The following is a 27,320-nucleotide window of genomic DNA, read 5'->3' as shown; positions in this document are numbered from 1 at the left end:
GCGCTTCCTCAAACCGCGCCAGGAGGCGCATAAAATCAGTGTAAGCCCCTGCTGAGTGGGGAAATGTTTGTTGTTTGCTGACCCCTTTTCTTGGACTGACCTGCCGCCTGTGAACTCTGTGTCTTCGCCGGGTGGCCGCCGGGGTCAAGCTCCCTGCCTCCCGCTGCCTCGCTGCTTTCTACCACCATTGTGGCACGGCCGCCGAGCGGAGAGCAGGCTGCGGACCACAATACCCACCAGCCCATGCGCCCCGCGCTTCCTCAAACCGCGCCAGGAGGCGCATAAAATCAGCGTAAGCCCCGCCTCGAGCGAGCGGGACGCCGGGCGAAGCCCGGGCAAAGGGCGGGCCCTCTTAGGCCCTCGGAGGCCAGAGGTGGCCGGGCTGGGCTCCCCCTTTTCCAGCGACGTTCTATATACGACAAGGATTCCTACCTCAACTTTCGAGCAAGCAGACTCACTTAAAGTATTTTATTTTGTCTTTTGTTATAAATGTGCACTTGGTGAGCTGTTTGAGACCACATCTAGTTTTTTAGTGTGCTTGAACTAGGTCCCCATAGTCCCCATTGTGACTAGTGATTAGTATGACGTCGTCTCTTCCCAAAGACAAGTTTCTATTGGCGGGAGGAGTCAATCGAGGTTCACTCGACAATTATCTCATCAGGGTTACCACAGAAACTGACAGGGAAATTGCACTTGCAGAGCGACGGGCCGAGAGACGACGTTCAGTGGAACTTATTAAGAACAAACGTTCGTCTCTGGGCCCGTTACAGCTAGCTATCTCACCCGTTCCGAGCACAAATTGTGAAAGGGAGGACTGTGAGGTATCTTTCAGTGACAGTATCCCACTACTTTTGCAGGATAGATCCCCTCATCTAGCTGAAACTAATGACTCGATTATAAATGTCTCAGCCTCTTTTTGTAATTTGATTCCGGAGAAACAAGTCCTGCCGGATACTCCGATGCCACAAGCAAAGTCTGTCCAAAAAAACTAAGAAAACTCCCAAAACCCCTCAAGCCCAGGGCCCCCCCCCCCCCCGGAAAAAAGGAGAAAGAGGGGGAATGGTCCTCAGAAAAACAAGACTTTAACTTAGCTAAAACAAAACCGCCAGAATTAATCCCTCCCAAAACAACAGGGTCAAATACCAAAAACAAAGACAAGGAGGCTCAAGTAGGTGGAAAATGTAATCCTTCAAGAAATGCCCCAAAACCAAATCTTCCAAAACTGAATGGTCACGAAAATCCTGCGAGGGTAACTGCATCTAAGAGGCATATAGTAGAACTCCCTCCGGAAGCAGTTCTGTACGTGGTGGTTCTTACTGGAGTGCCACCTTTAGAGGAGGGTAGTAGAGAAGCTCAATACCAACTGAAAAACAAAATTATATTTTGGCTCAGACAGAATCGCCCATTACCACCATATATCAATGGCGAAATTCTACATGTCAGGCGTCTTCCATGGTTGGGACAAAGAACAAAGGATATAAAAGGTGACATTGTAATAATAAATTTCAGAGATGACATGGCAGTTAGACATATTGTAAACTGGTTTCCCCAAAATGGTAGTAACGTAATGACTACACAGGATTTGACTTATTTTTATCCTAGAGGACTAGTGGCTCCAGTAACCAACGTTAGGCCCCTGTTTCAATTTCAGAGCAACCACACTGGGCCTCCATTTCGAAACCAAAACGACTGCTTTAGGCCTCCATTTCAAAATCAGGAAGGCTGCTCTAGGTTCCCTTTTCAACAGCAGGTTGATTGTTCTATTCCCGTTTATAACCGATATGCGGCCTTATCGGGCATGGAGGGAGTCGATTGACTCCATTCTGGGGGCACAGCGAATGTTGCTGTTGACAGTTCACAAAAGGTCTCTTCCATGACCATAGAATCACGACCCAATGGTAACCCACATGTCCCACACTCAAAACAAACTAGCTCGCAGGACATAGTGATTGATCCCGTGGCTAAGTCCGCAGGTCAGAATCAACTTTGCTTAGCTTTTATCTCTGAACAGGACTTAAATTCTAAACCCGGTATTGGACTGCCACTAGATAATTAGGGTCATAAAGGGGTTGAGAAAAAAACGTGTGTTACAGTTTTATTCTGGAATGTGGCAGGGCAACGCTCCAAAGTGACTAATGACGAATGGACGGTTTTTCTTCCTAAATTCGACATTATAGCACTAGAGGAGACCTGGTCATGTGATGCGATACATATGGAGGGTTTCAAAACTTATTTTTCACCTGCCCAACCATCCATCTCAGGCAGAGCAAAAGGAGGTTTAACAATCTATGTTGCAAACCTCCTTAACACAATGGAAGTAGTCCCCATAACACTAGATCCTAATTTTCAGATCCTTAGGTTACGTCTCAAAAGCAGGGATAGCTTCATTATAGTTAATTTTTATAATAATCTGCGTGACAATGAGGCATTGAGCGTGGGTTCCTCGATTCGCTCCATATTACTAACTCAAACAAGGAAGGTAATCAAGGAGGAGATAATTATCTGGTGGGGGATTTCAATCTGGGACCATGCCTTTTTGGCAGAAACGACATCTGTGGTATCCTAGATGAATTTGGAAATCCCATTACACAGTTCAGGCATTCCACCCTAGGTAACCTTCTCAACGAAACGCTGTTTGAGCTAGACTTAGTTCTAGCAAACAACCTGAACAAGGTAGACTTGTCACTTGCCCCTACATTTCATGGGAGGGGACATCAAACAGTAATAGACTACATTTTAGTCTCAAATGGAGAAAGGACAACAGATGCAGTGTTTACCGCACACACAATTGCACTAAGTGATCACTGTCCTATTAGTATTTCTATGTCATTATCCCACAAGCCATCGAGCGGTTTTAGCTCCATCTTAGCACAAAATAACATGGCTTTAAATAGATTAAATGGATATGCGTTGAAATGGGAGAAAGTAGAACCTATAGAAATAACAAAGTTAGTGGTAGCAAGGGCCTCCTCTTCCCTCATAAAATGTCTTGCTTTAGACGCAACAGACTTAGAAATCATTGCCAATTTTGAGATAATTATCAAAGTGATTAATGAGGCTTTTGTGGGTTGAATTAAAACATAAATCCAAACAGAAAAAGGGTTGGTTTAACCACGACTGTACGGTTGCCTATTCCAATTTAAAAACTGCTTTGAGGAAGTCGGTTAGGATCCCACAAGAGGTAACAAATTTAAGGAAGCTATATAACTCTGCACTGAAAACAAGGAAAAAAGAATTAAAAAACCAACTATGGGACCAACTGCACGAAAGTTGCACCTATAAATATTTGGCTGCTTTCTGGCAAGTGGTCAAGTCTCCCTTTTTAGGTCTCGGCTAAAGACGCGCGGAAGCGCGTCTCCGCCGAGATCTTATGTCACCGAGCGTGCTTCCCAGGAGACAGCGCCGGCCGCGCGCTTCTCTCAAAAGGATCGGCGCAGGCCACGCGCGCGCGAACGCGCTCGCCATGTCTGTCTCCTGGGAAGCGCATACATACACAGGCACACTTCCCCCTGCACGCATGCGCACACACAGGAGCGCACATACACGCACGCAGACATACAGAGACCCCTTCACGCGCACAAACACACACGCTCCCCCGCCACACACACGCTCGCACACACAAGCGCACCGCCCCGTCCCACTTACCGCCAGTCCGGTGTTCTCCGCGGGGCTCCGCCCGAGGGAGAGCCCCGTGTCACTGTGAATCATGTCCGCCTTCCAGCGCGTGGAAGATCCGAGGCCGGCGGCCGGGGCCAATGGACTCCGAGAACGAGGCTGACGTCACAGCACCCCTCCCCGCCCCCTCCTCCGACGCCGCATCTGTACTACAAGGGGCGCGCAGCTGGTAAGTTTCGGTTTCGCTGCTTTCCTCCGCTGCTATAGATCTCTGGCTATCTCTCGCTGTTTTTCATCTAAACCACAAACGGGATCCGCTTTTTGCTGAGTTTATTTTCTGACCCAGTCTGACGCCTACCAGCGCTTGAATCATTTCAGCCTCCAAAGCTTTTTAAGCTTTTGTGTTTTGACGATGAGGTCGGGTACATCAAGGTTTCTCGGCACTATAGTAGAGATAGCGCATGCGCCCTGAAGTTATTTCACTTACCTCCATGCGTGAGGACGTCGGGCATTGAAAGCTGCGTGATCCTCCGAGCCCACGCCTCGGCGCTCTGGCGGTTCTCTTCTGGGTCCGGAGAGCCCCCGGCACGGAATGTCCGGCATAGCTCCAGCCTCCTCCCCCGACGCCCGACGGGCGGGTAGGTGGTGACAGTGAAGTAGTAGCCAAGAGGGTCGGCTGGAGGGGGGCGAAAGGCCCAGCTTCCCAGGCAGTCTGAGTGCAGTCTGAGTGCCTTAGCTCCTCGAGGACCCCTGGCGTGCCCTGAAGGCGCTGGACGTACAACGCACTGGTGGTCAGGGTGAGGGCGTACTCGACTGGGGGCCCCGGCACCGGCGTGAAACGACCACAAAGAAGGATCTCCGGGGAAGCCCCTGCGCTCCAAGGCTCCAGGTCCATAGCGCCGTGCTCATATGTAGCGCCCAAATGCTGGAGAGTATAGCGCCCAGAACACCTCTTAGAAGCTGGTGAGTATCGCTCCTATCAGACGGGTGCGAATGCCTAAAGAAGTTGTATTGTGTGGTTTCTAATGCTGAAGAGATTCATCGGAGGCTGGAGGCATACACCAGAAATATGGACAGGAAGGGGCTGTTGGGCAGAGTCCCTGGGGTTGAAAATCTTTTGGAGGTTGTGGTGATATAGCTCCTTGAAGCTGGAAGTGTGCAGATCGCCGATCGCGGATGTTCTGGGGATATGGCTCCCCCGCGCCCCAGAAGCCGGAGGGGACAGCACTAGAAACAGGAGGTCCCGGTGAGAGAGACTCAAGGACGGCGGCACCTGCTCCGGCCGGGAGCTGCGAGGCACTCGGCGGCACACGCACGGAGCAACAGTGGGGGTCCCTAGTAACTCCACGCCCCCTCTGCGAAGCCACGAGTCGCGGCTCCTGCCCGCCAGGGACACCGGGGGCCTTTACAGCACCAGCTGACCGTGGCATCTCTTTTGATTATTATCAGCATTATTTTATTACAGAGGGCGACCTTCGCCCCGGGTTACACTGCAATTCCCTGGGCGGCGCCGGAGGTCTGAGGCCGCGGCTGGCATGCTACCATATTGATATCATTATTTTCATATCACAGATGAGGTGTTTCAAGTCTGACCCGAGCAGCTCCCACGTCGAGTCATGATGTGCATTTATTTTTGCACGTTGTCTCTTTACCCTACTTTCTCATTACAGTGTGTAAAAGTAAGTATTTTTTGGTCCCTGTAATTTTGTTTTTCCGCTCTACAGGTCGGAACGTGTTCCAGAATGCACAAAAAAATCATATGCTTTTTAAAAAAAATAATATTTTATGCTTTTTTATATAGCGCGGACTTTACCCGAAGGTGTCAGAGCGCTTCACAATAGGAACAGTATTGATACACGAACAGAAAATTACTAGTGAGCAAATTACAAACGCAAACGTTAAGTTACATGAGGCAAAAGTGGCAATTGTGAGCAAACAAAATACAAGAGGTAGCAAACGTTACATTACAGGAGGTAAAAGTGATATGTGTGCAGGTTAAAAAAAGCGTACAAAGTACAAGTAGAGGTATAGCACTGCAATAAATGGCAGTACTATACCTACTATACATATAATAAATATGCTCTGCATGACAGGGTGAGCGCTTTACGCCCGCCTGCCCTGGGGCCATCCGCGGACCATGCTCCCCGAATGTTCTGCCAAGGCCTTGCGGCGCGAGGAGAGCCCCCTCCCCCAAAGGCCCCCAAACTCTCACCCCCAAAGACTGTGATTAGAAGGATCTGCCAGTCCCGGTCAGACATGTTTTGGAAAATGTAGCTGCCTTCAAGCGCTGTGGAAGAGCACGCCCCTGCTTCTGTGGAAGCACCTGCTCACACGAGAGTGACAGTTCACAAGAGCCAGTACTCGCTCCTTCTACGCTCTACTACAGTATGTCTTCCGTAGCTCCTGATGTTTTGCATGCTCCTGTAGCCTTTACATTGCACCACGTACCCACGACCACTGGAGTTATGCAGCAAGGGATGCCCACATTATCTGGCAGGGTTGAACTAAATTACGCAGCGCCAAGAGGCCAATTATGTGGCATAATTAAGCACATGTTGTGATACTTTTAGTTTCTCGTGGTTAGACATGTTAACTTTCTGCACAAAGGGTTCATCCCTCTAGTGGCAGTTTAACAACAAATACAGTAACCAGCAACTGAAAGGTGGCCAGTCAACCCTTGAGAAGGCCTTTCACTTCGAGGCAAAACGTCTTTGGTAACTTTTGACCTGTTCAAGATAGAACACCTTTTTTGGGGTTAAAATCAGCAAATTATGCAACAGATAATAGGTTAGGTGTGAATGCGCTAAATCCATAATTAATTAAAAAAAACAGCAGTCACAGAATTGCATAATTCAGTGGCCTTGCTCATACTCCACCAAAGGGCACTGATGCGAATGGTAGAACAAGTGGCACACTACGTGGGGGGATGCGTCATTGGGAGGGTGTTGAATTCGTTGTGGTCTTGTAAAGGAAATGTATTGGTATCCGATGCACTGCATAATTTCTTTAAAAAAGTGACGGTGGCCAACATTTACTCCACTGCGCACTTCTCCAACCGCCAGTTGCCTCTGTGAACACTGCACATAGCTGAATTGCATCAAACTAGTGATACCGAAGCAAAGATACACAAATTAGTACCGATTCTCATTTCCTCACATACGCCCACGTAATCTGTCGGCTCAGGTGCGCATCTGCAAGATTTTTCCCCTCATCCGCTGTGTTGTGTGAGGGTTCTAGATTGCTACTATGTAAGTGCGTTGAATATTTACACCCATTTACACTAACAAACACATACAACTGCGTACTTCACTTTCTACTCCCAGAAACGCACACTTGCCCCCTCAAACAAAACACTCACACACTCTGATCACACCCTTAGTCTAATCTATGGCCACAGCCCAAGCACACTTATATACGTAGCACCACTGCCATGCACGCACAGACACCACCACTGCCATGCACACACGGACACCATCACTGCCATGCACACAGGGAAACCACCACTGCCATGCATGCACAGACACCACCACTGCCATGCACGCACAGGCACCACCACTGCCATGCACGCACAGACACCACCACTGCCATGCACACACGGACACCATCACTGCCATGCACACACAGAAACCACCCCTCCCATACACACACAGACACCACCACTGCCATGCACACACGGACACCACCTTTGGAATGCACACACGGACACCACCACTGCCATGCACGCACAGGCACCACCACTGCCATGCACGCACAGGCACCACCACTGCCATGCACGCACAGACACCACCACTGCCATGCACGCACAGACACCACCACTGCCATGCACGCACAGACACCACCATTGCCATACACACACACGGACACCACCTTTGCCATACACACACAGAAACCACCCCTCCCATACACACACGGACACCACCCCTCCCATGCACACACGGACACCACCACTGGCATGCACACACAGACACCACCACTGCCATGCACACACAGACACCACCACTGGCATGCACACACAGACACCACCACTGCCATGCACACACGGGCACCAAAAAACAAAAATTATGCAAAGCATTGTCATTTACAATGCCAGTAACTCAAACTTAAATGCTGCGAGACCTATTGCATTGCAAATACTTGTTAACAGATAATACCAATCACCCAAAGTTAGAGGTAGCAATAGAGGAGAAGGATTGGGTCCTTCATTTTTCTAAGATTTTTTCTCTCAGTCCGGAGCCTCCAAACCCCCAGGACCTAAAATCCAAGGATATCATCCATCGGGATGACACAGTTAGCCCCTATCCTATTGACTTACAATTCACAATGAAGCAAATTGCACAGGCCCTGAAAGCCAGTAAAAATGGGAAGGTACCGGGTCCAGGTGGTGTTCCCATTGATTTGTTTAAAGCCCAAATGGACCTCTGGACCCCCCTACTAACTAGAGTCCTAAACGCAACTTGTAATGTTGGTTTATTGGAATCTTGGTTGAGGTCCGTGCTAGTTCCCATTTTTAAAAAAGGGGATCGGGGGTCGGTTACCTGCTATCGGCCAATCTCTCTCTTAGACTCCCTTGGCAAGGTGGCTGGTCGAGTCATCTTAGAACTATTGCAAGATTGGGCAGACGATGGCAGAATCATTTCAGACCTTTAGTACGGGTTTTGCCAGGGCCTGGGCACCATTGAACAGGCCTTAAACCTCTCACTCCTGATTGATAAGTATGTTTCCATCAAAGGAGGAGACCTGTACATGGTCTATGTGGATCTATCGTCCGCATTCGATTGTGTCTCTCACTCCAAACTTTGGTCATTACTGATGGACATGGGGGCACCATCGAATGAAGTAAAGTTCCTGAGAGAACTTTACTCAAATGCCACAGTAAAAGTCCGCTATGGGGTGGGGGGAGAGCTGACGGCGGAGTTCCCAGTAGAAAAAGGGGTGAGGCAAGGGTGTGTCCTGGCACCCTTTCTCTTCACATTATATACGAATGGGCTGGAAAGAGAGATGTTGAAGGGGTGTCAGGATCTCCCAATGGTAAACAATCGTCCAATTCCAGCACTCCTTTAAGCTGCTGACACTGTCATACTAGCTCGTACCCCCCTTGAACTTCAAAAGAATCTGGATAGATACTCCACATTTATGGCAGGTCTGGACCTGAAAATAAACACCAGCAAAACCTTTGTTATGAGGGCAGGTTCAGGTCATAAAAATAAAATGAGGGGTATCTACCTTAACAAGGAAAAAATAGCGACTACACATAAATACTCCTATTTGGGCATAACAATAGATCATAAACTCTCCTGGAAACCAGCTGTGGAAACACGCAAACTGCTTTTCTTAAGAACTACAGCAACCTTGGTAAATTTTGCCAGGAAGTTGGGAAAGAGAGCTCCCCGTGAAATCATTATGATCTATAAAGGTAAATGCCTATCTGTGGCCTTGTATGGGGCTGGTCTTTGGGGGTTTGTGGCTATGGACAGCATTCAGAGGGTAGAAAATTCTTTTTTGAGGTTCCTTCTCGCAGTACCTGGTAGTACAGGTACTTTTGCTTGTCACACTGAGCTGGGTCTCGCGTATGTGATGGACTTAGCCAAAATCGAACCTTTGTTATTATGGCGTAGGATTTGGTCTTCGGATAAAGCAACCTTTACTCAATCCATTCTTTCCGATTGCCTAACCATGGATAACGCCAATAACTCTAGGTGGTTGCGGTATATTGCAAGGTTTTTTCATGATTTGGGATGGGACCAATATTATCATAACCCTTCCTTAATTCTTGAGGTATCAAGGAAGGTCCTAAAAAAGAAATGTCTCGCTCATCTTGAGGACTTAAGATTGATGAGCGAGGTCACTAAACCTTCCGTTATTCACAGCCTGATGATACAATCGGTACCCACCATCCAGCCGTACCGTACCTACAACACCACGAGCTATGAGCGCTACCTCCTGGTAAGGTTTAGGAAGAACTTTTTCCACAGAATGGTTGCATTTCCTACCAGAAATAATTGGGCCAAAGAGCTTACGCCCTGTCCTTGTGATGATACCTCCTCTCAATCTACCTTGCATACCATTCTTTTCTGCAAATTTTATCGTAAACTCAGGAAAAAATGGCTTATTCCTTTTTTAAGGCACACTGGTTTTAGACAATGTCGCCCGGCTTTGCTTTTTTTACAGCTGCTACAGGGAGAACAGTCGGTATTCATAGTGGTTAGCTTTCTTAAATGTCTTGTTAGACACCGCATGAATTTAGACTGTATATTGCACAGCAGTCAATTCTAAATCTAATACTACACTAAGCAATGCCACATTTTTAAACGTATTCATTCTCCTGGTTGTTAATCAATTTATATTTTAACCTGTAAATATTGTACTAATATTACATTGTACTTATGTATGATTATTTAAATGTATATCTTTGTGTATATATGTATGTTTATTTTTGTATGCTTTTATGATTTACAACCAAAATCGAAATAAAGCAAGATTGAATTGAATTGAATTGAATGGTTTGTGCGAGTCTTCTTGGCTCGAGCTTTCACATTCTCATACCTCTTGGCAAAGGTAAAAATTTGCCCGTTAAGATAGTCTATGCGGTCTCGTTCAAATTTATACGCTTTCCGTTTTTTAAATACGTCCTCGTCTTTGCCCAGCCTTATCATCATGTCAGCCCTCATTTTGACCGTTGCTTCACTTGACGCCATACTGGCTATCTCTATCTCCAGTTGTTCAATTTCCGCTTGTAATTTGCTGCGATCACTTTCTGCATATTTGACAAGGATAGCCATTAATTTACTTTAAATGACTCCAAATTGGTTTCGGCCCATTCTGTTAACATATCTGGGTCGGGGTCTCGTAACTGGGAGCCAAGCTTATGCGCAGACCTCTCAGTACATGACCAACTGGCAAGTATCTGGAAAGGGATTTATTCTCTCACCACTTGGATTGTTCTTTTTTCATCAACTTTTCGAATTTTCTAAAGAGATCCCTTGTGGTTGGATTGGTTCCTACGTTCGTAACCTGCCTTGAGACGCCCGATCCTCCAGCCGGAGAATCCACAAATAGCATGCTGGCTGCCTCCTCCCGGTTCCGCAACACATCCACGGACATCTTTGCTGTATCTTATGGCAATTTGTCAAGCACCACACCAGTGTTAGATGGCAAAACGCTACGCTCAAACAATGAATACTCGCGCTGTCATCCAGTCACACTCCCCGCTGGAATGTCTCTTTTCCCCTACCTTCACAGGGCTACCGGTTCACCGTCCGATCTGCCGATTCGGGTGGCGCCGACTCCCTTCGTGCAGCAGGCTCCTCAGTATCCAGGGTCTCTGGGCTGCTCACTCCATGCCGTAGTCGTGTAAAATCAGTTCCGGGGTATGAACCAACTGCTTCCTGCCGCCGAGCCCACACAGGGGGAGGGGTTTCGCTTGCACCACCAAAAGCCTCCTTGGTGCATCAAAATGAAAAAATCCTCGCCACACGCCACAAGCGCTACCAACTTGCTGCTGGTTGAAATGACGATGAGCTGAACCCAATCTGGTGCCAAACAAAGGTGCTTTATTCGTGCATCTTAACGCCCAGCATATCCGCCATGACACGTTTCACCTGTGTCCACAGGCTTGATCACATGATGTGTTAACAAACACTGATGAGGGTACTTATAGTAGACATAGAAGGCGGGATAATCAAACCACCATTCTTGCACTGAAACAATGGACACTGAAAAAATACTCTTGGTGGATTTAAACATTCTGACAATAAAAGACAAAAATGCATTAAAATCGTATCCAACCAATAGACAATTTACCATATTTACAATAATAAATATGTGCAAATTATGCAATATAGATGAAATAATACATGATAGTATACTCATAAAAACATCTATATACATACTGATTTCCATTCCATTTTCAAAGTGCTATATATATATATATATATATATATATATATATATATATATATATATATATATATATATATATATACATATATATATATATATATATATATATATATATATATATATATATATATATATATATATACAAACCTATTGATGGTTGCCAGTAGGTAGTTATAGTTAGGATGTAGTTTCCATAGGATGTTTTCATTTGCAATAACTTTTGCGTGGTTTGACGAATCCTTGCAAAATTTTCAACCTAGTACACTTGTCACTTCAGCTGCTTTCTTGAAAATTTCAAGGTGATTCGTCAAGCAGGGGCCGAGAAAAAGGGGGGCCACAAAACACTTTTTCTCCATGTTAATTTCCATAAGAAACTTTAAACACGTCTACAGCCCGAACAGCTGAACGGAATGGCACCAAATTTGGCAGAAAGATAGCTCTTGGTTCAGAAAGCACTCTTTTTGTTAAATGCTGTAAATCCATTTAGTAGTTGCTGAGCAATTTAAAGATTTTTAAGATATACAACTAAGGCCGAGGTGGATCTGGGACCCCAGCCAATCTCATACCTGCGATCTGATTGGCGGCCAACACTTCAAACCAGGTAGTGTTGGCAACCCTTTTTTTGAATTGGTTGAACCAAATCAGAAGAAAACACTTTTTTTTTTAAAGAAAAGGGGGCAAGGTAGAAACAACATGACCCCCTAGGCCTCTTGGGTGGAGGGGCGGCTGTGGGACCCCCCAGGGCCAAAGAAGTATTTTGTGATTTAATTTTCAGCAGGAGTCGCTCTAGATTAGAGAATCTTCCAGAAATTTCAAGAAAAACAAAACACAGCCATCAGCGCTTTGTTAAATATGGGCCCCCGGGTGAGCCAGGTGCAAATATAGTAGGGGAAGCGGATGGGCCCCCCTGCAGGTGCTTACTACTGCCCCAGGGACCACCACCACCCTGGGGCTTTCTTTCAATTATATGCGGGGGATGCCTGCGCGGCCTCCCCCGCTGCCTGGGGACCACCACCTCTCTGGGGCATATTTGATTTTAGATGGGGGGGTCCTCTCAGATTCACCCAGCCCCGGGGACCACCAACAACCCAGGGCCTAATTTGAAAATAATGTGGGGGTCGTGCATCCCTGTTGTGAATGCACACAGGGAGGCACATGTTGTGCGCACCTGTGTGCATCCACATGATGTGAGGCATCAGGGCGCCCTGTATGTCCCCTTTGTTTCCTCACCGCCATACTTTTCGTGAGAGTAGCACCGTCATGAGAAGTGTGGCGGTAAGGAAACTCGTAATATGCTTGGCAGGGCCACAGAGGCACCGCAAAGCATATTGCGGCTTCAAGACTACCGGGCCATCACCAGGGATCTCTGATCCCATGCAGTTGTGGTAGTCCCAGAGTGACCCAACCACCTTGGACCCAATAGGGAAGTCTGAAGATCTTCAACACTGCACTCCCATGAGTCTGGTGGTCCGTGGACTGCCAGACTCGTAATAAGCCCCCAAAACACCAAGTATCCACTACATACATGCAAACATTTTAGAAGACGAAAGTGAGGGATTGTTTAAAATAATCGGGATAATGTACTTCTCCCATTACCTTCTTTTGAGGCATCAATCGGGATTATTGTCGATCGGGATTGAACGTAAATATCCGTTTTTTCCCCAGACTTGTCAGAAGCACAGATAAAGCACAACAGAAGGCAGAGAGAGCGTGGCAAAAATGTTGTGCACTAGTCTGCAGGAGCAGTTTACTGGCAGTGTATACTCTGCCGCTGCCCGCATCCCCCGCAGGGGGACATCAGCGGGCAGCCTTTTAGTGCCCATTAGGCAGAGCTTCTCCCCCCCCCTTCGGCGGAAGAGCGAGTCCCAGTGGGCTCGCTAGCCCCTTCCCTGGGCGGGTACACCTGTGCGCCCAGGGGAGGGCATTCGCTTGGGGGGCGGCCAGGGTATTTTGGTCACGGCCGCCCCCGGGATCATCCTCTTTCACTAGCCTGCTGTCCTGATCGACGCGCTGCACCCACCCTATCCGCGTACCCAGCAGCGAGGCAGGCAGCATGCAGGTTGGATGTTGTAATGTTTCTTTTTTGTGTTGCAGGGGGAGTTACAGGGCGATCTGGAGGCAGACGGGTACAGTAAGGGTACCTCTGCGGCAGACCGGTACAGTAAGGGTACCTCTGCCCGGCACAGTAAGGGTGCCTGAGCCAAAGACCTGGAGCCGCAGGGAGGTTCCGGGAAAACCGCGACGGCACCCCGTTAGTCCTTCGGGCGGTTGGGGGGCCTGGCCAATCCGGGGTGTGCCAAACCACACTCCGCCCTGAAAGGGGCGGGAGCGTAAGACATGATCACGTGATCTGGAAGGGGATCAGCAAAGGTTGCACTGTACGGGCGCCGACCCACCGTGCTGGCTGGCTCATAAGGCAGGCGGGCAGCGAGGGGCTACCTGCCCTGGATCGTCCGTAAGATAACCCACTATACGTCATACTTTTGTTGTATGCAAATAAACCTGCAGCAGTTCTTTACCCATAATACAATGTGTCTGGTGTTATCATTATATGGGCAAATGTATTATGGCAGGAGGAGCGAATGACGGTGTGGGCACTATGAGTCACACAAAACCAGTCCCTCTCTGCAAAAGCTCACGAAGCAATCAGAAGGCGGGAGACTAGCCTTGAAATCTGTGGTCTCCCATCTGAATCGGGAGGGTTGGCATGTATGCCACTATGATGAGAACATTACATTTTCAACATTTACATCCCTGAAGGGTTCTGATCTTGCTCTCAAGAACAAAAGAAAGATACCAGCGGGACTATGATAGTTGCATCATACTACAATGTTTTGCCATCTAGAGCAATCACATCTCGGTGGGAAGAAACCCAGTATCAGCACATTTTGTGGACTTAAGTAGTGAAAGTAAATAACTCCGCCTACGGCTCTATCCATTCACTTCCGGTTCACTCCTGACGTTCTTGGAAAAAAGGAAAGTAAAGAAAGTTATAAGACAGGGGCTGGGGTTTTTTATCGACAACTGATGTGGAGACAGCATGGAATCTGACTGTATCATAAACTATTCTTAAAGACAAAGTGATCTGATGTTCAGTAACCTGACAAAGAAAAACTATTGAAAATAATGTACAACTCCGCCAGGGCCCCCTGTTGCATAGCTAGCAGAACGCAATATATGCAATACTCGTCTTTATCAGTATCAAGAGGCATGTGCTCAGCAGCACAATGTCCATCCATAGTAACGTGTAGGTCTCCACGTCTCATGCAACACTGATCCCAAAACTCACCCATGGTAATGTACAGGTATAAAGTAGGTCAGCTCTTCTCATTGAACAGTGGTAGGTATCACCTGTTTCCTTATCTCTATTAGTCAATTGTAGGCACAACAACAGTGTAAGTGTTGCTGGCCATTGGCTCTTGCCATGTGGCCATCTTGTTTAGCTCTTATGCATCGGCCAAAACCCATCGTTGACAGCGTATGGGGAAAGTCTTCAGTTCAATTTGTGAATAACAACCCTTTAGTCCACCCTCGCTTTAGTTGCCTGTGTTCAGACATTGCATCTGTTAGTAGAGATGGAACGGGCTAAGAGTGCAAATAAGGTAAATAACAAAATCAAGCTAAATAAATGTAGCCAATCAGGTGACTGAATTTCTATTCGTTTCAGTGGAACTTCCCATTACTTATGCTCATCTGGAAGGTGGCGCCGGCACTGTGTTGTGGGAACACCATCGTAATTAAACCCGCAGAGCAGACACCACTAACGTCCCTATATCTTGGATCACTGATCAAGGAGGTAAGGCATGGAATACACTAAGAAAAACAGTGGCTGATATGTGTTCTAAAAGAACATTTTATTTTCTGTGTATCATATGTACCAGCCTTTTCCAATATTTGGTATGATTGCTGATGTATGCTGGACACCATTTCTAAAATCATGATTCAAGGTGATAAGTGTACATTGGCTTAAAAAAACACAAAAGACAATTGTGCGAGTCAATTTTGTATAAATACCACACATTAGTTACATGCATTTCACCGCAGCATTTTAGGATAAAGAGGCACAAATAATCAAGTGAAGTGTAGACATGGGATCAATAGAAAGACTTGAATCATTCTGAATCCCAAGGGATTTCTCTGCATAGTCTTCCATTCCATTGCTTTTGAAGTTGTTTGTAATGTTACAGAAACCATGCTGAACCCACCTATGATGAAGTCATTGCCCTGTCACAAAAGGATGTGTCCAGATCTAATTTAAATTCCCAAGGCAACAAAATCTCCTAGTGTTACTTGTGTGCCCGATCAGAGGGGACAGGCCATGGCAGCTTGGTTTAGACTTCTCCGTGTGGCTAAGAATGATCTGAACATAGTTGGCTGTCCCCTGTAATGACACAGATGAGCTAAAAATCATTGGGACTGAATGACACAGAGAAAATGTTGTGGTGTTAAGACTGACTTCACCATGTCAATCTATTGTTTTTGCTGCACAAGTAATCCTGTATCCAAAAGTTGATACGAATTGTGCTAGTCCACCTGAAACCGTTCTATGACCTAGAGAGAGGTTGGCACCACTGCACAAAAATAGAAGTACCTCCATCGTCACCTTTGTGGGTGCTGAGGAAGACCTGAGATGGCCCAATGGCCCTGTTCTAAGGTTGGATTGATCCTTTCACTCTTTTAATATGAAGATTTCCCATAGTGCAGGTTGTGTTGATAATGAACCATGCACTAGCCGCCTGTCTGGCTTGTCGACCTCCTTCCAACTGCACAGATGGATTATTAAAGTTGTGCATCAGTACAGCCGACCTAGGAGATGACATAGGACTTATGGGCAAATATGGGAAGTTACTAACTCCTTGTCAGTGCAGCACCGATCAGCTAAAGTCTTTGCGGTTCTTTCCAAAATAGTTATTCAAGTGCGTCATACATTCTGTTTTTTGCTTGAAGTGCCAGTTTTGTTGAAACAATTGGCAGAGTAATTCACCACCCTGGGGCTTGGGACTCGAAGAACCCGTGTGACACATGACAACGTGCCAAGAATGTGCTTCATCACAGCTGAATGTGTCTAAACATTTTAAGCATTTTGTTGGCCTTGGGGAGCTGGGAAATATTTGGTCCCAAGAATATCCAGATCATGGAGCAACTCCCATTCAGGCTGTGTGAAGGCAAGTGCTAAGTGGTGCTATAAAAAGCCAAGAAAAAGGGATGAGAAAAGTGCTACAGGATCTGTGAATATACTAGATTCAGATTGCTGCATTGTTCCAATCTCCATTTGATTATTGGCCATTGTTACCCTGCTCCCCATCCTAACTCTTATTTATGTGTTCAGGCAGGCTTTCCCCCTGGTGTGGTGAACATCGTCCCAGGATATGGTCATACGGCCGGAGCTGCCATCTCCAGCCATCCAGACATTGACAAAGTGGCCTTCACTGGATCCACAGAGGTAAGTGGAGAGTCCTTAGAATAGCTATGGCAACCACTGAGGCATGACATTAGTCTGTATAGTAGCAGTAGGTTCCACAAAAATATGTGATGAGTCCCTCAAGTGATACTTGGATTTACAAAGTTCTGCGATGATTCCTTAGAGTAGCTTTGGGAGCAACTGAGTTATGTAATGTGCACTTGGACTAGCTGTTGGTTCCACAGAGGTATATGATGAGTACCTCAAATGTTGTTCGGTTGCACAGGGATATCTGATAAGTCCTTAGATGTTGGAATCCACAGACGTATGCAACGAGTCCTTAGAGTTGCTGTTCAATCTACAGAGGTTCGAGATGAGTCTTAAAGTATCTTTTGAATCCACAGAGGTATGAGAGGAATTCTAAAACTAGCTGTGAAATCAACTGAGCAATCCACAAAGGTATGTGATGACTCCTAAGAGTAGCTCTTGGATTCCCAGTTATGTATTGTGTCCATGGACTAGCAATTGGATCCAGAGAGGGCTGTGATGAGTCCTTAGTGTAGCTGTTGGATCCACAGAGGTATGTGATGAGTCCTTAGTGTAGCTGTTGGATCCATAGATGCCTGTTATGAGTCTTAGATTGGCTGTGGGAGCCAGACAGTTATGTAATGTGTTGTTGGACTAACTGATGGAGCCGTAGAAGTGTGTTATGAGACTTGGATTTGCCCTGGTATCCACCAAGGTAAGTGGTGAGTTCGGTGGTCTGTGACTTTTGTGGTACATGCCAGCTTCTGGACGATTCTAGCACTGAATGGAACGTAGTCAGATACACACATAATTCGTTGTTAAAGGTTATGGTGAATAACGGGAATGGTTAATAGCGTGTATTGTTCAATAACATTAAAATATAGTGTTTAAAATTTGACATCAGTAATGATCTTTCTTCTAAAGCAGACCCCCTATCCACATGACATCTCAGCTCCACAAAGCTTGGGTGGTCAGGCAGGAACAGCACTCAAAGGAAATGTTTTGTCCTTTTGAGACAAGTGTTGGTGTGATGTTACTAACCTGTCAGACACACGATGACGTGAATAAGTGACAAACAGAGCCATAGAAGTGAGTGATTGTTTACCTAGCCTCTTAACACTGTTTCTGGAGGTGGCGGCCTTGTTCAAGTAAAGAACCAACAGCAGAGTGCAAAACACTGAAAGTTTAAGAGCACTCTTAGTCTGCAGCATCTCCTTTTATTTTAGTTATAGAGAACTTTCAACAAAAACAAAGGAGAGTGTTTTAAACAAGTATAACAAAGCCAGTAGATAGTGATTTTCAACAGAAGAAGCTTTCTTTATGTTGGAAAATATAAATCATGGACAGTAATGTATAAGCTTCTTTCCTCCATGGCAGTCCCACCACGGGAAGTCTAGTCACTGTCGTCCTGTCGCATCAGGGGCAAGTGGACATATGACCTGGTCACGATTTTCCACCCGCGGAGCCCGATGAGTCTTTGTCAGAAGAAACCAAGGGGTTCCCCCGTTTCTAAATGGGTGAATGAACCTGAGTTTAGTGGAATTCACCCATCCACCACACTCCAAATGCCCCCAGCCCTTCAGAATTTTATAAACGATGACGACATGAAAGAAATAGCGCCCTGAATGAGGGAAGCATCTAAAATGAGGTAGTAAAAAATGAAGGAACTGTGTCTTGCGACTGATCCTGTGCAGCCTTACTCACCATTCAGAGGTACCCACCCTGTCTAGATTCTCTAGAGGTCAGTTTAGCCCTGTACTTATGGTTCCAAAAACTATTTGGATCTGAAAGTTTCCAATACAGGCCTCTCTTACTGCTCTGATGCACTTAACTAAGCAGCAGATGACACTTTATACATTGAACTGACCATGACGAACAAATACCACCCCTGTCACAAGGATGGGCAGCGTGGAGCTCTTTATTAAGTGCTTTGAGGGGGATAGGGGACAAAAAAGAAAAACACAAAGTTCCAGAACGGCCTTCTGAAAATCTCCCGGTTTTTTGTAATCCATACAATCTATACTACTATTATAAAGAGAGAACTGTGAACCTTTGAGGCGGGTAAATTCTGGAAGTACAGCACCAATCATAACACTCAATATACCATTGGAAAGGGGAGTGAATGCAGATGGACATAGGCTACACATCTGGGCACCATATACATTAGAAACGTAAAACAACATATGGGGTAAAGTAGTTCCTTCTGGGCGTTCTAAACGACAGTGGCCGTGTTGGTGGGCGTGGCGTGGGCGTCATTGGGGGGCGTGGCGTGTGCTCTCTCATCGACCTCAAACTACACTACAGTGGGCGGAAGCGCAGCACGTTAAACAGAGTGCTGGCAATTACAACCTAAACACACCATCGCATCATGAACAAAATTCGAAGTACAAACGCAAGTTCGCCCACAACTTTCATCAACAAGTGGGCGTGGCGTGGCCGTCATTGGGGAGCGTGGCGTGTGCTCTGTCATCGACGTCAAACTACACTACTACAGTGGTTGGAAGCGCCGCACGTTAAATAGAGTGTTGACAATCGTATCAATCCTTTCACATTCACAGGGGGCCCCATTGGACGCCTAATGAAGGTGTCAATGTGCGCGAAAAAGGATTACAATTCCAAGCGCCGCACGTTAAACACAGTGCTCACAATTACAAACGAAGCATACCATCGCTTTATCACAATTGGGGAGCGTGGCGTGTGCTCTCTTATCGACGTCAATAAACAACTGTTACCAACCGTGTCAATCCTTTCACATTCACAGGGGGCCGGATAACAAGAAGAATCGCCTCATTGGACACGTACTCATTTGCCTGCGTCAACACGCGCACAGTTACAGATAAGGAATGCAGACGCGACCTCATTGCATGCCTTAACGTACACAGACGGGCGGCAATAGGGGGAAGTCTGTAGACTAATCAGCGGAATACTTAAATGTTCAAGCCACATTTGTTTTCAGGACTCTCCCTCCACCCTGACTTCCCCGTGGGAGGAATGGCAGGTATGTATGTGCCTGGGGCGCCTCCCGCTACAGATGATGGGGGAGGGGAGTGTGATGGGGGGACAGCGGGGGGGACACTGCCTCTCTGTTGAGAGCCGTCAGGTAAACAAACAGATTGACGGCAAATTGGATGGCCAGGACAGGTGAAGCTGAGGCTCTCAGAACAGAGGGCCAGGTAGTTTGAGGGGAAGTGGGCAAAAAGGGGTGATTGGTAAGAGAGAGAAAGGAGCTGCCCGTGTCCGGGGTGCGCAATGCTGGTGAGTACCTTTCACCTCGCAAAGCCTACCCGGACAACGTCGGGACGGGCTGCTAGTAATATAATAAAGAGAGAGCCCAAACCTTTGAGGCGGGTAATCTCAGTAACCACAGCACCAATCACATCACCCAATACAGCGTTGGAAAGGGCAGTTGCAGCAGAAGGACATAGGCTATGCAGACGCCGACCATATACATTTAAAAGGTAAAAGAACCGTGCCAGCAAAGTAGTCCCTTGTGGGCGTGTCTGCGTTGTGCTGTGGGCGTGTGCTGTGGGCGTGACAAACGCTGGGGGCGTGTGGAACATTCCGCCCTTCATGCCATGTCTCATATCCTGTGCTGGGGGCGTGCGCGTGTGCGGGGCGCGGCATTACGAGAAAAAAAAAGCGAACGTACATTCCAGCTCTGGGTGTGCTTGCCCCACGCTCCCAGTGCCGTGCACCTGCTTTACTGTATGTAGGTCAGGCATGGCGCTATTCCCAAGGGCCGGAAGGAGCGCAAACAGGGGCCATTGTGCAGGAAATCTAATCTCGCCTTATCATCCGGTGACGCCTGATGTGCACACTGGAGATTTACCACTTCTGTTGCGCACAGGCCTCGCGCGAAGCACATCCGGAAACAAGGCCCGCCTCCACGGAAATAGCAAGAAAGGGCCTATCCCTCCCCCGGTACGTACATTGCTGGCACGGCGGGCCATATCTCCAGCAACATACTCATATTGTTTCACCGCACATTTGAAAAATGCACAGGTCTCTCTCATTGATGGCCAGCACCGAGATACACTTTTAGACACACCTCCCACCAGAAGTTCTGTGGAGGGCGCTCACATATTAGGATTTAGGCATTTGTTATGGTCATTTTTATTGGGCAATATTTCGTGTTCTGGGGGCGTGGCCAATGGGCGCGACAATTGGCCGGCAGCAATTCATACCCGGACAACGTCGGGACGGGCTGCTAGTGTATATATAAATGGCCAATCAAGATTTACTTGTGATTTTACAAAGAGCTAGAGTAAAGATCGGGCTGCCGAGAGTAGAGAACAAAAGTTTTGAAAAAGAGGGGGTTTGAGAGTAAATGTCAGTGGGTGAGAAAGTGTGGCAGGGTGGTGAATAAAATATGGGGTGAGGGGTGATTGGCAGTAAAAGGAGAGAAGAGACAGTTCTTTTGAACCAACTGCAAATGAATGCAAAACAAGTTATTTTATTCATATAGTTAGTATCTAATGTATACGTATCATTTTAGTGGCTCCTAAAGGTTTGGATTGACACCTGTCATTTTTGGTCTAGAGAGACTTTGGCTTCTGTGACACAAAGTTAGTCTACAGCACTGACTTCACTTTACCAACAGCATCATTTGATGGCAAAAAATCAGTCCAAGAAAACTATGACTGACAACATGCATCAGTTCTTATTGTTAGATGTATATAACCCATTGTGGCAATCTTGTGTTAAGATCGCTTAGCACACGGACTACAGTAATCAAGGGATCTGAGGCGACTCCCTACCATTGAGCGTGCCTATAATTTGTGAGGGAAACGTGTATCACTTTCTTCTTGACTTACAAAGAAATTGTACATATGACTTAGTACATGTCCAAATACCGTGAAATAAAAAAACTAACAATAAAAGAGGGCATTTAAGCAAAAGCAAACCATGTGTTTTGCAGGATTATGTTTCTCACCATTGTATGCGCGTGCTTGTTGCAGGAATTTCACTAAGTTATACTGCTGGAATTGTAGACCAAATTGAGTCTGGAAGCACATGTGTAAATAAGCAATTCATGTACCCACAAGATACTGCATTATTCTCCAAAGATCACAGATGATAAATGTCTGGTTGTCAAAATGCATATAAGTTGTTAGCCCGGGCTTGTGGCCACGGCCTGCCTACAGGCACGAAGTCTATTTTTCTGTTACGTACAAGTTCATGTTTTGAATAACCACGATAAAGTTTACATTTGCCAGTTGTGCAACATTCGTTTTTTCAATAATCGTCTGGGCCAAATGGCCGTGCAAAATTCCACTGGTATTTGTGCAAAATTGCCTGACACTAGCGGTACGTAGGTAGGTAAAGGTTTTAGTGTATGAATCACATTGATTACAATGCATATTTCATTTGACAAATAACATCCGTAGTAAAACAATCTTTTATAAAAATCACAAGAACACGCTGTAATATTTTATCAGCCCTTGATTACGACAATAAAACGTATTTAACAAGCACTGGCAGTATTAGCTTAATAATGTGGAATGCTGCATTCAGATATAAACAAAATGAGCAAAAGTAATTAATTTACTAATAAAAGCTTGAGATTTCAACATAAAGCAGTAACTAATCACCTCCTTATGCTTGCCTCTATACTGGAGGCTGTAAGCATCGTTTTCTGAAGGCTAACACTTTTGGACAGGAACAGACAATACCGTCGAGAGTTTCAGCTTTATAGCCACAAAAACGGCATCCACTCTTGCACTTTTTCTAGGATTCCCTGTTTCTTCAAGCTGATATAGTGGCATGTACCGTAATCTAAGCTAAGTCTCAAATATGTCCTTTTTCGTCCAACATGTTCTAGTGTCACAACACCAAGTTTCCAAGCTGACGTTTTACATACTTTGCTTTTGTATGATTAACTGATAGCCCATTAATTAAATTGTATTCATTAAACTTGGATAACTGATGTTGAGATCCTTTCGAGGTTAATTTCATTTGCAATCAGGTATCATCGCAGTTTGATTATGAAGTGTAGCCATGAAGGACCTATTCCCCACCTTAATAGCTTGTTCCAGAGACACTCACAATTTATTTTGTCAAAGGCTGTACTATAATGGATGCAACAAACATATGGGCCATAGTTTTTACTGGCTGCCTTATTTGCTAAAAGTACCAGAGCTGCGATGTTATTGACAGTGGAACAACTTGCTCGGAATCCTGCTTGATTTAGCTGTAGCGGGTACTTTTCATCCACCCAGATTATTAAGGTATTGTTCAGTAGATTTTTTGCTAATACCTTACTGTCGCAATCTAAGAAGGTTATCTGCCTACGTAGACCCCAGTTACTAACCAAGAAAAAGTTTGAACTAAACAAGACTTTTGCGGACCCAACCATTAAATGGCAGAATGGTGCAAAGCATCTTAATCTAAGAGAGATCCAAGCTTCTCCAGTTCATTAAACTATTTAGTAGATATTTTGCAAATAGCTTACCTTCAAAACCTAGGACTGCTATGGGCCAATCGTTTTGCCGGTTTTTAGAACTTTTTTAAAAATAGTATGCATAATAGAGGGGTTCTATGATGAAGGAATTGCCGCAGATTGTATTACGTTAAAAAAACTAAAATAATAGAAAGCTCCACAGGGTAGGATTCTGTTTTAGTATATCAATTGGTATTCCATTTAGACTGACTGCTCTTGAAAAATTACAGTTTTTTAATCAAACTAATGACAACATCTTCGATCAAACTAAGTAATGTTTTAGAGTATGGCAGTGTCAGATCGAAGCAAATTGGACCGCTTGCAAGCAGATCCTTTAAGCATGCTTACCAAGAGGAGTTAGCGGGACTCTCTTGGTCTTTCGACTATGGGCCAGCCAACATATAAATATAACGGGCGGACAACCAAGTAGGCGGGTGGAATGACCGTTGAAAATGTGACAGAGGGACCTGATCCACCAAGATCTACATCAGGCCCTAAAGTGTTATTTGATTTAACAGTCTCAATGGGTTTAGTCCAGGCTTCATCATGGTGATTTTACTTTATTTCCTTTATTTTTTCTTTGTATTGAAGCTTTGTACATTTAAACAGGTTATAATGTTCATTGGAAGAAGCGTATTTTAAAAGGGCTCTGAGTTCTTTCTGGTGGTATATTTTTGCACTTGTAATTACGTAGTTTATTTATTGATGTTGTTGGCAATCATTCCTATACTTCTCCACAATTTTTGATTTGCTTGAAGTGAAGTTAGGAATCGAAGTTAACAATAATATCCAGTCCAATAGCCAGCCCTTCCATTTTTGATCATTATCAATATCAGGCGATAATATCGATTTTATGAAGTTTGCTCGGCCCAACGGTTGTATTGTAAAGTATGCTATTTGTTTCATCTTATTAATGTATTATTATTGATGTTGTACAATCTTAATTTAGGATTATATTGTTCATAATTGAGATGTAATATTAGGACATTCAATATTTAGGAGGTAGTTCTGGTGTGTGGTATGGGGCATTCTTACAGATTGAGTGCACACTTTTATGAAGGACATAAACCAGGTTAAAGGTATATTGCTGATGCCAGTTGTTCCCAGTCAATTATATAGGATGATGTAGTCTACAGTATAATAATATGGCAGGTGAATCAAGAAATATCAGTGGATGGATCCTCTGTTTCTCTGTTTCAAGTCTGAGGTCATAAAGTAATTAAAGTAATACTGATTCAGAACTGTGCGCAGCATGTAAGACACCGTGGGCGCAACCAAGTGCATCGGTAACTTACAGGTGATTGCTTAGGGCCTGATCCTGAGTTTTGGGATGGGTTATTCCATCACAAACATGACAGATATCTCATCTGCCTTTTTAAAAGTGCAATGCATCCGATTTGTGATGGAGTAATCTTCTGCCAAACTCTAAATTAGGCTCTAAATTCTTTGGTTACATGGGCTTACAGTAATGTGGCCACTGCAGGTGAGAGAGATCAGAGCTAATATATTTTCATGTTAGTACGGTCTGTTCAGTTTTTTAAAGGATGGGAATTACAATTGCTGAGCTAAATTGTTATGGCTCCACACTTTGTTCAAGTGAATAATGATCTGTGAGGGTTCAATAGACTGCCTTTCATTTATTTAAAGAGTTTTAGAAGGCGTGGCTCCTCAGTTTCACTTGGAAAGGGAAGTGTAGAGATCTTAGGACCATAAAGGCTTAAAACAGGAAACCTCTGTGCTGGCTACAGGGAAATATTACTGCCTTTTTTGAGACACTGAACCTGCTATCGCTAGAACATTGCTGCCTCTTTGAGAACATCTTCTCACAGGAAGATGAATAATTCTGTTTTTGCTGGTAGGAAGGATCAGAGGCAAAGCTCCCTTTTTCTCACCTGTTTTAGATACATTCAGATCCCTGCATCATCTACAAATGTAGGTAAAACGTTACCTTAAAACAAGAATCATTGTCAACCCGATCCTCTGGGTGATCTCTTGAACTACTGTCAAAGCTACAACTACCATAGCAAAAAGGAGCTGTTGTGTGTTCTCCTTGGCAGCATGACAAGGACTAAGCTGGGAATTTAGATATTCTGTGACCTCTTATGGAATGAAGGGGAGAGGAGTTGGCCTGACGGCTAGGGCGGTCGACCTCGTATCTGGGAAACCGGGTTCGAGTATCGGCAATGACTCTGATTATCCTGTGAGTCTGGGCAAATCACCTAATCTCCCCGTGCCTAACAAAAGGAATGTGTCCTCATGTAACGCAACTGGTGCTCTGTAAAGCGCTCTGATAACCGATACCTTCGATTCAATTTCTTGCTATATGAAACGTACTCTGTAGAAAAAAAAGTGTGGGCTTTGTAAGTGCCACAGGAGGTGAGAGCTAGGTTTTCAACTTGTTTCATTCACTTCTGAAAGTCTCCCTTTTCAATTTTTGATATCAAGAGTGTGAATGTCAAATTGGGGCAGCCAGCGACACCAGATGCAACCTTAGCTCTCCCTTTGGGATCCCCTACTATCCTCGGTCTTGGGGGCCCTGATTGAAGTGGTGGATACAGAAACTAAGCATATCTTTAAGAGCCATTTTTAATTGTGCAATGTCCATTCCTTGAACTTTCTCGATCCCCTTATCAGGAAGTAGGGTTTTTTTGGTAAGAGGATCAGCACTATGATGTTAAATAATATTCAAAGAGTGTGTGATGTCACTTCCGAGGCCCAAGACATTTTGTTGACTTGACACGCACCCATGTTGCTAGCCCAGGGACCCATTGATCATGTAAGTTCAAAAGAAGCACATTAAATTGGTTCCTGGATTAGCATGGGAAAGAGAGTCTGGAGAGTCATGGTTTGATGCCAGGACACAACCACCAAAGCCATGCTGGTCTGTAGAGATGGACATATCCATGGTATAGACACCTGATGCATGCGCAGGTTGGTCTAGACAAGCTGATCTCAAACACGCTGGCAGTGCTAGGGTCACAGATCCAACATGTTTTTCTCTTCTATTTATAGCCTATATTGGTACAGGCATCGTTCTATGGCACCATGGTGGGAGCTAAAGGTTGAAGGGCAATTTAAATGACATTGGTACTGTTGAGAGGGTGACAAAAGGGGATGTAAGGTAATTCTGATTTCAAAAATGATTTCTGAGCCTATTGGAGTTCAATAAGTCGCACAGTGATCAGATGAGGCCTCGATTGCATGTGGGGATTTACAAACCCCCTAATATGTGTGCAAGGATGGTTGTAGCCTGATGGAGATAGTTCACTTTGACAATTATTCTTTTTTTAGAAGCTTTAAGCGTTCTGTTATTCGTTTCCTTATGTTCCATTTTACTGAGGTTGTTTCATGTGTCTCACTTTCTCAGTTGAGAGTTCTATAAAGGACCATTTGGCATGAACCTTTTAACTGTTTCTTTTTTGGAACTTTTATTCTTCGAAATATGGGATGTTTATGCGAGTGTTAAAGGAACCAAGAGTTAGGAGGAAAGCATATGTCTTACCGTCATTTCCCATTTCTTTTTATTGAGGACTGCAGATGTGAATTCTAACATGAAGTATGTTAAATGTACATGCAACATCTAAAACCAATACAATTAAGTTAAAAAATAAAATAAAGTTACAAATAAAAGGCTGCTTTGATAGCGAGTAATGTTTTTGTGTGGTTTTACGAATTCTTTGGGTCTTATTTCATTTAATTTCATTCATAGAAAATATTAAGACAGCACCAATTCTTTGTAATGATGTGCCCATTTTGCTTCCTCATCTGGCTATCTCTATTGACAAATTGGTTGCTAATATATGGACAAATACTTTGAGTGTCTGTAGGGCCACACAGCTATGGTCCTGTTAAGGAGGTGGTATTTTTTCATCTTAAGAGCTAACTCTTTATCATTAAATACATTATTCTTTAATACAAGACTCAATCTGTTAATAATGA

At 45.1% G+C, this 27,320-nt stretch overlaps 1 protein-coding gene across 1 annotated transcript in view; it reads left to right on the top strand.

Annotated features, from left to right (window-relative positions):
- ALDH1A3 (aldehyde dehydrogenase 1 family member A3) overlaps positions 1 to 27,320 on the top strand; it is a 292,251-nt gene that overhangs the window by 185,496 nt on the left and 79,435 nt on the right. Inside the window, exons 6-7 of the mRNA XM_078684080.1 lie at positions 15,182 to 15,310; positions 16,844 to 16,957. Of these exons, the coding sequence (XP_078540206.1) occupies positions 15,182 to 15,310; positions 16,844 to 16,957 (243 nt within the window). The remainder of the gene's footprint in view (positions 1 to 15,181; positions 15,311 to 16,843; positions 16,958 to 27,320) is intronic.

The sequence above is a fragment of the Lissotriton helveticus genome, chromosome 3_1, assembly GCF_964261635.1.
Source record: "Lissotriton helveticus chromosome 3_1, aLisHel1.1, whole genome shotgun sequence".
Classification (NCBI taxonomy): Eukaryota; Metazoa; Chordata; class Amphibia; order Caudata; family Salamandridae; genus Lissotriton; species Lissotriton helveticus.
The sequence above is the reverse complement of the archived record's forward strand: the minus strand, read 5'-3'. Positions and strand labels throughout refer to the sequence as shown.